Source organism: Nanorana parkeri, unplaced genomic scaffold, assembly GCF_000935625.1.
Source record: "Nanorana parkeri isolate BGI_ZX_2015 unplaced genomic scaffold, ASM93562v1 scaffold699, whole genome shotgun sequence".
Taxonomy (NCBI): domain Eukaryota; kingdom Metazoa; phylum Chordata; class Amphibia; order Anura; family Dicroglossidae; genus Nanorana; species Nanorana parkeri.
The window spans coordinates 607024-621944 of record NW_017306967.1 but is presented as its reverse complement, the minus strand read 5'-3'; the positions used below and the strand labels follow the sequence as shown (position 1 = coordinate 621944).

Genomic DNA, 14921 nt, shown 5'->3' with positions numbered 1-14921 from the left:
TATATATCATTATATATATGCCAAACAAATAAATAATGGAATCATTTTATAATATAACAATATGGCATCACTTAATCACTATAAGTAGCATGTCTGCTACTACTACTGTACTAGTTCTTTAAAATACACCTGGTTGTTTTCTGTTACTTGTCCCAGTTTAAATCCATAAAGCAGAAGGTACTGCACTCCGACTACCCTGGTGCCTTTGCAATCTTGCATTAATTAGGCTATTATCGGTTTAAAAGACCCATAATTAATCCATTATCACTTTACAAATGTAAAACATATTGTAAAACGTGTGTTTAAAGTGGAGCTTCCTAAAGATTTTTTTTACAGAGTGGGGAAGGGTTGTAACCATTTTTATTGCTCCTTGTCTCCCCATTAAGGAGATTTTCCTGCACTTCTGGTATGCTCACTGGAACAGGAAGTGTGCAGAATTACTTCCTGGGAGACAAAGACAACAAAAAGCTTTTTAATAGCACGGGGATGGAGTTAGAACCACTGTCAGGATTTTATCACTGTATGTGTTTCTGATGACTAGACTACGTTAGTTGCCTTGGTGTACTCTGTAAATCCAAATGAAATAAAATAATGAAAGTTTTGTCTGGAGCTGGGATTTAATATATATTACATAGCATGGGTTTACAGTTCAGTGCTGACTTACTAACATGGTCAGTGTGCTCTTTAATATAAAAATGGGATCTCTAAATCACTTCTCTCTCTTCCTCCCTTTCTCACTCTCTCTCTATCTTTCTCTCTCCACTAGGCTGTTGATTTTACTACAGACTCAGCACAAAGACTAAGGACATCCCCATTGGCCAACAAATATGAAATCTGCTTGTACATTTAATTTAGTGTTGATGTTCCTGAAAAAAATGCTGTCCATTTAAGTCTCTACTTAAAGGTATTTAATGGTCACTATGTAATTGTAATAAGGGAATACATTACACATTGTTTTCTCACTTCTGTTACTTAATTATTAATCAAATTGTAATAACATTTAAGTTTCCTTTACTTAACTGACTCTTTATTTTAAGGCATCAGCAGTGTAAGAAGTGTTTCCTTTACTACTGAGAAAAAAGCACAATCATTGAATAGTCACTGAGATTTTTAAACCAGGCTCCAAAATTCCTGCTATTAATGCTTTCACCTCATTAGAGTGCTCCCTAAATCTTGTGTTTTAACTCTACACTACCCACATATTGTTAGCGGTCCTCAAAATTATTATGAATAAACACTGGGCATGCAAAATAAGGTGCAATAGGTGCATTTACACATTGGGCCTTATTTACTAAAACAGTACATCTATCTCTTAGCAAAGTAAACCTGTATCCACACTGAATGCTCAATAACGTGCAGATAAAATAAGAAAACAGTCATTTCCTTTACACATGAGTGGATGGCTTAAGTTAATACAGAACTAAGTGATAAATGTACTCTTTTAGTAAGGCTAACAAATGCATTGTAGTATACTGGTGTAGGATACCAGACCTCAATGATAATTCCAAAATGTTGCCAGATTATTATTATTATTAATACTCAAGATTTATGTAGCACCAACCTATGGTTGTCACTAAACATTAGTTTTAGCACGCTACAAAGTTTTGCTTTAGTAAAGAAGCAGAGAATGTTCACATAGCATGGTGAATGTTTACTTACAGGACTAAATTCTCATTTAGTTTAGAGAAAAAAGGATGCAGTGTTTTCCTAAATCATCTAATCAGGTGCAAGGAATCATTTTGGCCCTTCAAATTCCTCCGTATATGGCTGGCCATTTAAAGTTATCACAACTTCACAGTATCCACTAAATTAAGTGAAAGCTCACTTTGCTAAGTGACCAACCTCTACTCCTTGAGTAAATCCCCCTGTACAGGTGCCTCTGTTCGGTGCATCCCTAATTATTATCATGTATATTATTATTATTTTATTATTATTATACAGGATGTATATGTCACCAAAAGATTGTGCAGCTCTTTACAATATAAGACAGACAGTACAGCTACAAAAAAATAAAATAATTTTGGAATATGATGCTAATTTATCACATTGGGAACACAATAGGTTCTATTCTTTGTTTAAACAACCACAGTATTTTCTTGAGGGGAACTGAGGCATCATGAGCGATGTTATCCCTAAGGGAAAAGAACAACCGTACTGGAAATATTTCTTTCCCACTTTCATGACTGGATTATGTTTTAACAGTTTTACCACAACAAAGGATTTAATTGAAAAGCAAGCTTGGTGCCAGATAAGGCCACATGCAATATTATTTTAATGAGCCTTGAAGAGAACCAACAATTTTAGATCAGAGGTACAGTAGAACGGAGAAAAAAAAAAAAAAAAAAACTTTTGAAGAAACGACTTACTTGTTTCTCAAAAGCAGTCGGCACAAGTCGCCGTAATTCAGACAGGCTGTTATTGATACGATCTCGCCGGCGTTTTTCTATAATCTATTAGAGGGGGGAAAAAATAAAACAATGTGTGACAAACCAACAAGAGAGCACCCTTAACTCATTACAAGTTTATAGCAGGAAGTTTCCATGCAAATTTCAGACATGCAATAATTCAGAGTCCTAATTAAGAGACTTAAAGAAGAAAACGGCTTAATAAAGAATCCTTGAAGCACATCCGAAAGCATATTTCACAAGATGTCTAAAAAAAGTAAAATAAATTTGACTTAAGACAAAACTAGAGCAAGAACCTTTTCGGAATAGGCTGGTAAAATCCAATCAGATGCATTCTTTCATTTTCTTCCTAGCACTAAACACATGACAGCTGGAATCTGATTATCTATAATGAGAAACACAGACAATTTTCTCCAACTCTTGGAAATCACTAATCAAGTGTTCCCTTTAATGGACATACATTAGTATATCTTACAATGACGCAAACACCACAGCAAAATCTTTTTAAAGTACATCTGAACTCAAAAAGATTTGCTACCTTTAGAGAACATCTAGAAATATAATTTGTGCCTAAGCAGTAATCTAAGAAATCTACCTTTTGTCTTTGAAAAATAAAGCTGTACATTCCTATATGTGACTGTATCTTGTGATGTCTGTTGTGTAGGCTGATAGCTGTATGATAGCTGTATATCTGCAGTGTGAGATCATCTGAGGTACTGCTACCTCTGACTGCTAGCACAAGACTAGGATTGAGAATTGGCGAGTTCACTACTGTTTTGCTTGCTTTTCTGGAGAGCGTTCTGGAGAGACAGATGTACTTTTGAGTTTCCTAATGGGACTGAGACTGAATGTTTCTATGTACTTTGGAATGTATTATGTAATATTTTCATGTATATTAAAAAAATATATATTATAGCATTACCTACAACAGATCATCCTCATAGAATATCCAGCTCCACAAATAATCCATGTAGTACTGATATCAATAAATATAAAAGGTGAATCAGGTATAGAAACTTTTTGTTCTTGCTCCTGATTCTTATAACTTTTATTTAGTAGTAATAGTTAAAATTCTACAGCAAAAATATAAACACATATACAAACCAACTTTTGAACTATTATAAGTATTTGGTTTCAATGTAGGTAGTTCTAAATACATTTTATATGATACAAATTTACTTTACATTTTTACTCCAGTTCTTTATTTGTTCTTTTGGTTTACCTCTGTGAGTTAACCTTCTCTTTTCTGCTTTTGAATCTAAAACGTTTTCAATATATGTTGATATAATAAACAATAAAAGGGGAAATAACTGGTAAAAGTGCTCAATAAAGCAAATGTAGTATGATATTGTGACAATCACCAACCTTTGTAAAGGATCTTTATATACATTAAAATGTTCCTGGCTTTTTAATTCTATGACCAGTTCTTTCAAACTATTGGTGGATTTTCCTTATCTGTGCAATAATAATTATATATAGACTTTCCAAACTTCCCATGAATAAAGTTAGTGAAATACTTTTGGATTAAGGCTATTTTCACACCATGTCTGGACCAGCTCTGCAAATGCAGTGGAGTGCATTTTTAAGGCGATTTTACCGTAATTTTGCTTATTCCGATGTTAGCTTAAATGGGCTTTCAGGTGTAGTCGCGTGCGTTCCAGTGTATTTGCATGCATTTTTTATGCATTTCCATGCGTCCCATTGCATTCCAGACCAGAGAAAATAAGACAAGCAGTGTTTTGTTTGTCTAGACCGGAACGGACTGTGCTGGTGTGAACAGAGCCCAGAAATACAATAGGGATACATTGGGATGCTTTTTTGGTCCAGTAACAAACTGTTCTGGTCTGGACATGATCCGGACATGGTATAAACAAGCCCTTACTCAGAAGGGCAGAGCAATAGGTTCTTTTAAACTGGAATTTTATACTAGACCTATTCCTTATTGAAATTATCAACATATGAGAACAACAATTTCACTGCCCCTTAGCCAACATAATATAATCTCTTCACATTATTATATTACTATATTTAAGACACGACACCTTCCAATAAATATTAACTAACTGCCATTCTTTTAAACTCTATAGAGACCAATGTCTGAAATAAAAAATGTCTGTGTTACCCACAGCTACAAATTAGTCTTAAAATTTTAGACTCTGGCTGTGATTCCAGTACAGAGTTTTACCGGTTTCCACAAGACAAAAACGATTTCTTATTTCAGACATTTACATAAATGAGACCCTCAGACCCACTATTACATGCTGTGCATTCACTGGAAGGGCAAACAGTTGACCATGTTCTACCAACAACTATGTAGTGCAAAATCCTACCTGATTGGATAGTAATTGAATGGATGATCTAGGTTTGTCTTTATATTACATAATTTTGTAAATATAAATGAGATTGTACAGAGATTGTAGAGTCTAATTATATAAAGGGTTATTCACAAAGCTGCCAAAGGGGATGATGTTCTGTCATTATGATGAGAGCTTAGCAGAGCCAGCTTTGATATCAGCGCCGGCCCCGCTAAGCTCTCATGACAGTTCAGCGTCCCCTGGTCACTAGGTAATCAGGGGACGCTGAACTGTCATTACACACTGAGAACTCGGCGGAGCAGCCGTGATAACACGGCGGCTCTGCTGAGTTCTCATTGTAATGACAGATCGGCGTCCCCTGGTTACTTGATAACCAGGGGACGCTGATCTGTCAATGCAAGTGGCCGGCTGGCTCCGCCCAGCTGTCAGTAGCAGGCTTTCAGCCGGCCAATGGCTTCGGATTTCCCCTCGGCTCACTCGAGCCGAAGCATATGCTCGGCCAACTTCGGGAGCTGTACGGGCTATAGTGAATAGCCCGTACAGCAGCCCTTCGGTTCTGCTGAACTGAAGGGGTCCTGGGGCTGAAGCTAGCCGAAGGATCAACCGAAGCTACATCTGGATCCTTCGACAGCTTTGTGAATAACCCTCATAGTGTATAGCAGGGCTGGACAAATTCCAGGTGTGAGGTAGCCAATGATTCTTAAAATTTACAGCTGGCACCTAACTTTTAAGGTTTTTTATAGTTGTTGTCAATGGAGCCGGCTCCTAAAAAAAACTCTGCTCTCTGCATTGGACAGATAAGCTACTGAAATCCATATTAATTTGTCTACCCCTGGTGTATGGCAATCTTAAGTAAAACCTAAAAGGTGCATAACCCAATCTTTCATCTGCTCAGACCACAATCAAAAATAGATTTCTGGTCTTGCTTAGTCCTTAACATAGTGAAATATGAAGAAAGGTGATATGCTCTGTTGATCTGTATAAAAAGGGATGATGCTTGCCTCTCCTTTATGACATAACCACTGAGCTGAATACTGAGCTGAATACAATTTTTACATTCTAAACTGATAGATTTTGCCCGGTGCGACCATTGAAACTACAAATCATCAAAATCTGTGAAGATGAAGAATACAATAATTATTTGCACAACAACCTTGATGAAGAGTGATCTAGGAAAGCCTGCCTTTTCCCTAATTGTTCAGATATCCATTTTAATCAATGCCTCAAAAGCCCAGAAAATAATTTTTTGCCTAAGGAATAATAGTTACAGATTTTTGGTATGTTATCCATACATTTAGTCAAATCTTAAAATGCATTCAAGTCACTTAACTATTAACAAAAATGTATCTTATTTGTGTATCACTCAGCTGTAGATCCTCAAATCATCTCTGAATTGGTGGTGTCAGTGTCCTTCCTTCTGGTGGGTGGCCACTTTTGATCCTCATGGTCCCTGTGTATGTTGTAAAGTAGCCACTGCTCCAAGCTCGCTCCTGTGATAGACTACCAACTCACGTTTGGTTTACTAATCTGTATTGAGATTGTAGTCCATCACAGGAGTGAGCTTGCAGCGTTAGCTACTTTACAACACACACAGGTACCATGGGGAACAAAAGTAGCCACCCTCCAGAAGGAAGGACAGTGTCAGCACCAATTCAGAGATGATTTGAGGATCTACAGCGGAGTGATACACAAATAAATTACATTTGTGTGAATAGTTAAGGTACTTGAATGTACTTTTAACAATAAATTTCTGAGTTTAGTGTCACTTTAAGCATAACTAAGAATGATAGGTGACATCTGCTCATCATTTTCAGCCATAGAACCTGCCTGAACCATAGAACCAACAAGCCTGATGTTGGGCAAAAAGTTAGAGATACTCTGTGGAAGATAACATGCCCTTTTTATGTAGGAAGCCCTTGTTATCGCCACCTAGGGGTACCAATACATGGCCTGATCCTCAGCTGAATATCACATGGGACTTCCATTTGGGGGTTGGGATCTGGCTTTTCATGACCAGTCCTACATGACCAGTCCTACAGCGATACATTGTAATAACCCATAAAAATCAGATTGCTAGATAAAGCAACAGTTTACACGAAATGAATAACGCAATGCAGAGAGTAAAGAGTGTAAAGTGCAATAATCCATAGTAACTAACCTCTTTTATCTGGACTGAATTCTGATCACTAAATTATTAATTTGGATTGGTTGCTATAGGTCACTACACTTTGACTCATTGGGATGTATCTACTAAAGGGAAAAGGATTTCACTTTCCATAGAGAATATTCACTAACCATGAATAAGGTAAAGCCGTGTTTATTTTAAATAATTAATCATGTGCAAGCAGAAATCTATGTTTTTTCTCATTTACCTTGTACATAATTATGTATTTAAAGTGACCATGCCTTCACATTATTCTCAAGCTAAGTGAAAATTACCTACTCCCTTGGTAAATCAGCTCCATTAGTCTTAACAGTACAGACAACAAATTCTGTCATCAGGAGTTGAATGAGTGATTACCATCTACATTCTTTATTGACTTTGTAAACTTACAGACAAATGCAAGCAATTACAAGTGTGGTAAGACAAAACTGCAATAACAGAAGGCTAGGAATCCAGAGAATGCATAGAAACAGATATAATGATGGATCCAATACAAATCATCAGTTTTCATTTTTACATTTTTTGAGTTCAAAAACATAATGGTCTTACCCCTCTCCGTTTCTTCCTGGCCATGATCTGTGACGTTGTTGTCGGCGAGTTTGATCGAATTAATGAGCCGCTGCTATGCCTGTGAAAAAAATAAGGAGAAAAAGAAAAACTAGAGTCAAGAGTGTCAGTGAGATCGTAGCTCCTATTCTTACCAGATGGAGAAGACACAGCTTTGTGATCCTCTGCAAGAAGTCTCTTGGCCAATGCTGAGCTATGCAAACCTAACTTAAAGAAACAAAATTAACCCTTGAAGTGAAGCTACCCCTGCTGTGCTAGAGTTAAGTGCTCATTTTGTCTAGTTAGGAAAATAAAAAAGATATACTCACCCGAAGGTCAGACCTGCCTTGCTGCTAGACTGGTCACTGAAGCCTCTCTCCCCCTCGGTGGAAGTCTCTCGGCATCCTCATGTCCAATACACTGTATTGGGCATGAGGGCACACAGGTTCTTAGACTGCTGGAGCAAAGGGGGTGGGGGGTGGAGAGGCTGCAGGGAACAGTCTAGCAGCTAGAGGGTTCCGAGGATCGGGTAAGTATATCTTTTTTTTATTTTATGCCCTAGAACAAAACAAGTGGGATATCCCCACTGCAAGGGTTCATTTTGTTCCTGCCTGGAATTCTCCTTTATACGTAATTGTACCCATAATCCAGGGGTGGACAAATGAATAAGGAATTCTGGAACCAGTCTGACCTATCCAGGAGCCAGCAGAAATTTTTTGGGGAGCCGGCTTCACTGACAACTAGAGAAAACCTCAAAAGTTAGGCACCAACTGTCCTTTTTAAGGAGCATTGGCTACCTGCCTCCTGTGATTTGTCCAGCCCTGTCATAATCGTATTCCCATCTCAAAGAACAACATGGAAAGTTAAGTCATAAATAATATACATAATAAATGCCTTTTATAAGTAATAAAAAGAATAGTGACTGCAAAGCTTCTCCCATTAAGGAAGATCCCAATCTGTATGGAAAAGAGATGTGCTGGGTTATCTTTATCAATTCTATTTAACACATTGGATTTGGAAACATAATTAACATATACACTTTTTATAGAAGGGTTTAGCTGGACTGTAGGAAATGTATAGTTTCCCAATCCTGTACTCAGATCATGTCCATGATATGAAATAATTATGACATTTATGAGTTTTAACACCATATTAATATATAGGGGCTGATATGAAGGCAGGAGCTAAGAAACTTCTGCGAAAATGGAGCAGTTGCCATTAGCGACCAGATTCATCACTTTGAAAGGCAAAGCATGATTGCCACGAGCATCAGCTCCAGGTTTTGTGGACTGATTATTGATACCCAATGCAAAGGAAACTAGAAAATGACTTAGCTGTTGCCTATAGCAATCTTCTTTTATCTGAACAATGACACCTGATTGGCTGATGCACAAATTCACTCCCTACAGTATCTTCTACTTTGTCCTCCTAGTTGCAGTAAATCATAGTAGCGCATTTTTAAAACTTTATAACAAATAAAGTAATAATTTATTTTTCTTAGTTGCCCGTCATTACATTAATAGAATACTATATAATAATATAACAATAAAACCTACAGGCATTCTACATACAGGATGAACCGCTCATATCTTTACTATGAACAGCCTGTCAAAAGTAAGGATTAATTTCACAGATTGGATGATCTAGATCACAGCATACTTTTGAAATCCGTCTTGAAATGATTCACAGCTCCTGCCATATGTGATGAGGTGACAGACTGAAATTCATTAACTGTCATTAACACCATCTGACAAGATATCGCCAAAAAATATGAGCAATCTATTCATAATACGGCAATCCGATCAAAGATTTAAAGTCAAATGACAGCTTGATGATGTCAAAAAATATTTTTTCAATCGTAAAAAACTAAGCAGTGTTTTTCCCGTATACTTATGATATGGAAAATAGTCTAACGCACACAATGGGCACACCCCCATAGTCACTCAGGTAATCTGTGCCGATCATCTAGCACTATAATGATCTTTGTAATGACAATAAAATTACACTTATAGGACATAAAAAAGTAACAAATATCATGCTGTGCTCCGAGACTTCTTAAAAATGAAACCACAAAGCACATATGCGTACATTCAGCCATACTTCAGCCAGGACACCTTATATATGGCCAATTATTAAACTTTCTTGTCCACCCTGCTGTGGCTTATGCCTATCGAAACGCTTATTTTTACTGGGGCAAGGGATGACATTCTTGTCCAAGACTCCCTAAACTGAAAGGGGAGACTATGAGATAAGCTTGTCAGTAGATGCATGGACACATTCAACTTCAGGAGACAAAGTAGTGAACAAACAAAAGCAGAGGAAACTTGTTGATTGTGAAAACCGTCTGATTTGATATACTTTTAGCTTGCGCCAGCCAGTTAAACAGATCCATTTATTCAACTGGTCATTTGAAAAGAAAAAAAAAATGGCATGTCTTCTCTTGGCTGCAAACATTTTAGACATAAATCCTATTTTTATCAGTTGTTGTGTATTTTTATATTGAAGTTCTGAAAGACTGTAATATTATAAGCCATTTTTCAGTTATAGGTCTCTGCCAGCCTTTCTCAGCCCTAAGGTTCCTCCTGAGGTTGCTAGGTGTTCCATGAGCAATGGAGAATTGATCTCCCACCTACAATGACTACCAATACATTTCAAGCAATGTGCAACACATGTCATTTTAAGTTTATTACTAAAAAAAAAAATGACATATACAGCAGGTGGGTGCTAAAAATGTTCTAGGTATATTATATTCTTTATTATTTTATTTAAAACTTTGTACAATTACTAATTATGCAAGGAGTTTGTTATGTCCTGTGCTTGTGTGGGATTCCTTTGGGTACCCTGGTTGTGATAGGGACCTTAGATTGTAAGCTCCCTGAGAGTAGGGACTGATGTGACTGTACAGTAAGTAAGACATAAATTGCCATAAATTATTAGCGCTGTTGTAAACAGCCGGCGCTATATAAATACCTGTAATTAAGTAATAAAATGCTAATGTATTGTGATCTGTAGGCATAAGAACTTTAAGCAAGGGTTTCCCGAGATCATAAAATAATTTCAAGGCAGGAAAAAGGCTGAGAAAGGCTGATCTATGCCATGTAACACACAGCCAAACTGAACATCTAAATTTACCTATTCTGAATAATGCTGGTCTGTTTCCAAGCAATTAGAACATAACTATTCAATCCAGGAGCTGTCCTCACTACCTCTGGATTTTAATAGGATGCAGAGTATAAGCATACATTTTGAGACGCCTAGTTAAGTCAATGTAAATAACATACATTTAAAAAAGTAAATAATAATACAATAAAAAATAAATAAAGACAATAATATATGAATAAATAATAAAAAACTTAAATACAGAAAACAATAAATTGCCACAATAAAATATATACATAAATAAAATAAATAAATACAGTAAATTATAAATGAATAAAATAAATAAAATTTTTCTATGTACCCCCATTCATCTCCTAGATCAAAAATTCCAAACAGATTTTCTAGATCCAGAAAGGACAGGCGTGTATAAGATCAAAATTGTTTACTAACATCTATAGATTATTACTGAGCCACTTTTTTAATGGCTTATTCAGTGAGATGAAGGATGATCCAGGCGATAATCTTAGTTGACCTATGCACTAATATCATGTTGTGACATAAAAGCAGAATGTTTTTTTAAACACATCCCTGAAATAATAATATTTCCACATCCAATAGTACAGCAATAAAGTAACCCATCGCTGCTGGCTGAACTGTCCAGGGCTGTGTATAATACTCTGGCCAGTCCATTAGTTATGATATGAACTTCAGATAGAAATATCTGTCTTTTTTGACATTTCTGCGCACTGTACCATAGGGCAGTGACTCTCTATGTTCCGCCATCCCATCCTGGCGGTCCTGATGACACAAACTTCAAGCTGATGGTCACGTGTGTGTGGATGACAAGTTCCAATACTCACCCGGAGTAATTGTTTTCACTGCCCACATCAATGGTCTCATCCAGATCGCTGTCAGAAGTGGTGTCATCGCACGGCCGCTTCATTCTGGGGGTAGAAGCCACTTTGCAGTCAGATGAAAAGGAAATGATTATCCTCCAAAGGCAGAGAAAGCCGGTCTAGGGAAGACTGAGACTCCTCAGGGTATAGTCCTGGTGGGGTTCGATGTCAGGGTCCAGACTAGGATGAGGCAGCGATGTCCAGATGATGGCTGATCGGCGCTCATTCACCATCTATTCCCAAGTCTACACTGCTTTCCCACGCTGCACATCGCAGCCTGGAGCTGGAGTCTGCCACGCCCCTCCCGCCGTCTGCCACGCCCACCTCCCCTTCACTCAGCGCTGCGCTCTGCTCCCCCGCTGTCACCCTGACACCGCTACGATGATCATTGCATTCCCCGAGTACTGTCACCATCAGTCTCTCTATACAGCACATATACCTTACTAGGAGCCTAGAGCTCCCAGGGTAAGGAGCAATTTCATTTCTTAGAGGATGTTGTCATCAAGGACTGGGAGATCTGAATTGAGAAGTAAACTTGTGTAGCACCTGATTGACTAAGTTCTGGACCAATCTGGCACCCACAATGTGCAGTATTCTTTCCCACAGTCTGCTAACATCACATTCCTTTGCTTGTGGAATCCTAGGCTTAAAGTGTAGTTCCTTGTTTGCATCCAAATTGAGATAACACCTGCTTCATATTTGTTACATGTTCCCAATCACATAGCATAGCTTAAAGCAGAATTCTGGGCAAAAGTGTTCTTAAAGTGACATCAAACCCTCAGATTTTTTAACATAAAACAATACTGTACTTAAATACAGAAAAAAACAAATTGCCACAATAAAATATATACATAAATAAAATAAATAAATACAGTAAATTATAAATGAATAAAATAAATAAAAGTAAAAGCTATGTACCCCCATTCATCTCCTAGATCAAAAATTCCAAACAGATTTTCTAGATCCAGAAAGGACAGGCGTGTATAAGATCAAAATTGTTTACTAACATCTATAGATTATTACTGAGCCACTTTTTTAATGGCTTATTCAGTGAGATGAAGGATGATCCAGGCGATAATCTTAGTTGACCTATGCACTAATATCATGTTGTGACATAAAAGCAGAATGTTTTTTTAAACACATCCCTGAAATAATAATATTTCCACATCCAATAGTACAGCAATAAAGTAACCCATCGCTGCTGGCTGAACTGTCCAGGGCTGTGTATAATACTCTGGCCAGTCCATTAGTTATGATATGAACTTCAGATAGAAATATCTGTCTTTTTTGACATTTCTGCGCACTGTACCATAGGGCAGTGACTCTCTATGTTCCGCCATCCCATCCTGGCGGTCCTGATGACACAAACTTCAAGCTGATGGTCACGTGTGTGTGGATGACAAGTTCCAATACTCACCCGGAGTAATTGTTTTCACTGCCCACATCAATGGTCTCATCCAGATCGCTGTCAGAAGTGGTGTCATCGCACGGCCGCTTCATTCTGGGGGTAGAAGCCACTTTGCAGTCAGATGAAAAGGAAATGATTATCCTCCAAAGGCAGAGAAAGCCGGTCTAGGGAAGACTGAGACTCCTCAGGGTATAGTCCTGGTGGGGTTCGATGTCAGGGTCCAGACTAGGATGAGGCAGCGATGTCCAGATGATGGCTGATCGGCGCTCATTCACCATCTATTCCCAAGTCTACACTGCTTTCCCACGCTGCACATCGCAGCCTGGAGCTGGAGTCTGCCACGCCCCTCCCGCCGTCTGCCACGCCCACCTCCCCTTCACTCAGCGCTGCGCTCTGCTCCCCCGCTGTCACCCTGACACCGCTACGATGATCATTGCATTCCCCGAGTACTGTCACCATCAGTCTCTCTATACAGCACATATACCTTACTAGGAGCCTAGAGCTCCCAGGGTAAGGAGCAATTTCATTTCTTAGAGGATGTTGTCATCAAGGACTGGGAGATCTGAATTGAGAAGTAAACTTGTGTAGCACCTGATTGACTAAGTTCTGGACCAATCTGGCACCCACAATGTGCAGTATTCTTTCCCACAGTCTGCTAACATCACATTCCTTTGCTTGTGGAATCCTAGGCTTAAAGTGTAGTTCCTTGTTTGCATCCAAATTGAGATAACACCTGCTTCATATTTGTTACATGTTCCCAATCACATAGCATAGCTTAAAGCAGAATTCTGGGCAAAAGTGTTCTTAAAGTGACATCAAACCTCAACCACCTCTGAAAAGTCAGGCACTCAGTCTTGGACTGAGAGCCCGACAGCTGCACGAGGAGTGGACCAGGCGGCATACCTTATCCCACCAGATGAACATTCCCTTCTCTCTTTGCCGGCGCCCATCACCAAGATGGCTGCCAGCAGTGAAGTGCGTGTGACATAATTACCTACGTGGGTAATGAAGTCACGTGTAACGTAATGATGTGTGCACCGGGTGACACCCGGCGGCCACACCTGGTCTTGTGATGCCCCTGGGTCCCTAAAGCCTGTTTCCTTCTCCACTGCCGCAATGGTATGTCCCTTAGTGTCCTCACATCCTATACACTGTATAGAATGTGATGACTCAAGGATCCTTAGACTACTGCAGTGGAGGGGAGAGATGCTCCAGGGACCTGTCTAAGAGCAATCTGGCTCAACTTTTTTTTTTTTAAAGCCCCTAGTCTAAAATGAGCACTTAAAAGAGAACTATGGGGTAAGTGTTTTTCCCCATAGTTTTCTTTAAGGTCATGGGAGGACATATACTAACCTACGCCCGTGACCCAAAGCTCAGTATATTGCGGGCTATTGCCCGCGATATACAGAGAGTGCCGCAGGCGGGACGGAACCCGACAATACTGTCTGGATCCACCCAGCTGCATGAGTGACAGCTGGCTCTGCCTATCTAGAGGCAGAGCCAGCTGTGCCCACCCCCTCCCCATCTGTCAATCTAGTCAGCGCTGGAGGATCGGAGAGGGGAGGGGGGGATCCTTGCTGGAAGCAGTGACTGACAGTCACAGCTCTCTGCAGGGAGATGATCGGAAAGTGAGCGAGCCACGGTATGTGTTCTCCCACTTCCCGATCTATTGAGCACACAAAGAAGTGTGACAGCTTCTTTGTCACAGATTGGCTCTAACTATGAGGATGAGTGGAAATCACTCACCTCATAGTTTACCTTTTATCATTGCACTGCGTGGGTAGCACCAGTACAAGGGTTAAGAACATTTTTGGCTGGAGTTCCACTGTAAATAAATAGTGCTGGTGTGATACATAACATGTACAGCACAGTGCATAGAATGGGGGGGGGTGTTTTATATAAAATGTACAGCACAGTGCATAGAATGGGGCGGTATGATATATAAAATGTACAGCACAGTGCATAGAATGGGGCGGTATGATATATAAAATGTACAGCACAGTGCATAGAATGGGGCGGTGTGATATATAAAATGTACAGCAGACTGCATAGAATGGGGGGGGGGGGGGTGTAATATAAAAATGAAAA

At 39.0% G+C, this 14921-nt stretch overlaps 1 protein-coding gene across 1 annotated transcript in view; it reads right to left on the bottom strand.

Annotated features, from left to right (window-relative positions):
* HEY2 (hes related family bHLH transcription factor with YRPW motif 2) overlaps positions 1-11472 on the bottom strand; it is a 27392-nt gene extending 15920 nt beyond the window's left edge. The window contains exons 1-3 of the mRNA XM_018563808.1: positions 11390-11472; positions 7434-7512; positions 2367-2450 (exon numbers count right to left, since the gene is read on the bottom strand). Coding sequence (XP_018419310.1) covers positions 2367-2450; positions 7434-7512; positions 11390-11472 — 246 coding nt within the window. The remainder of the gene's footprint in view (positions 1-2366; positions 2451-7433; positions 7513-11389) is intronic.
* Between the last annotated feature and the right edge of the window lie 3449 nt (positions 11473-14921).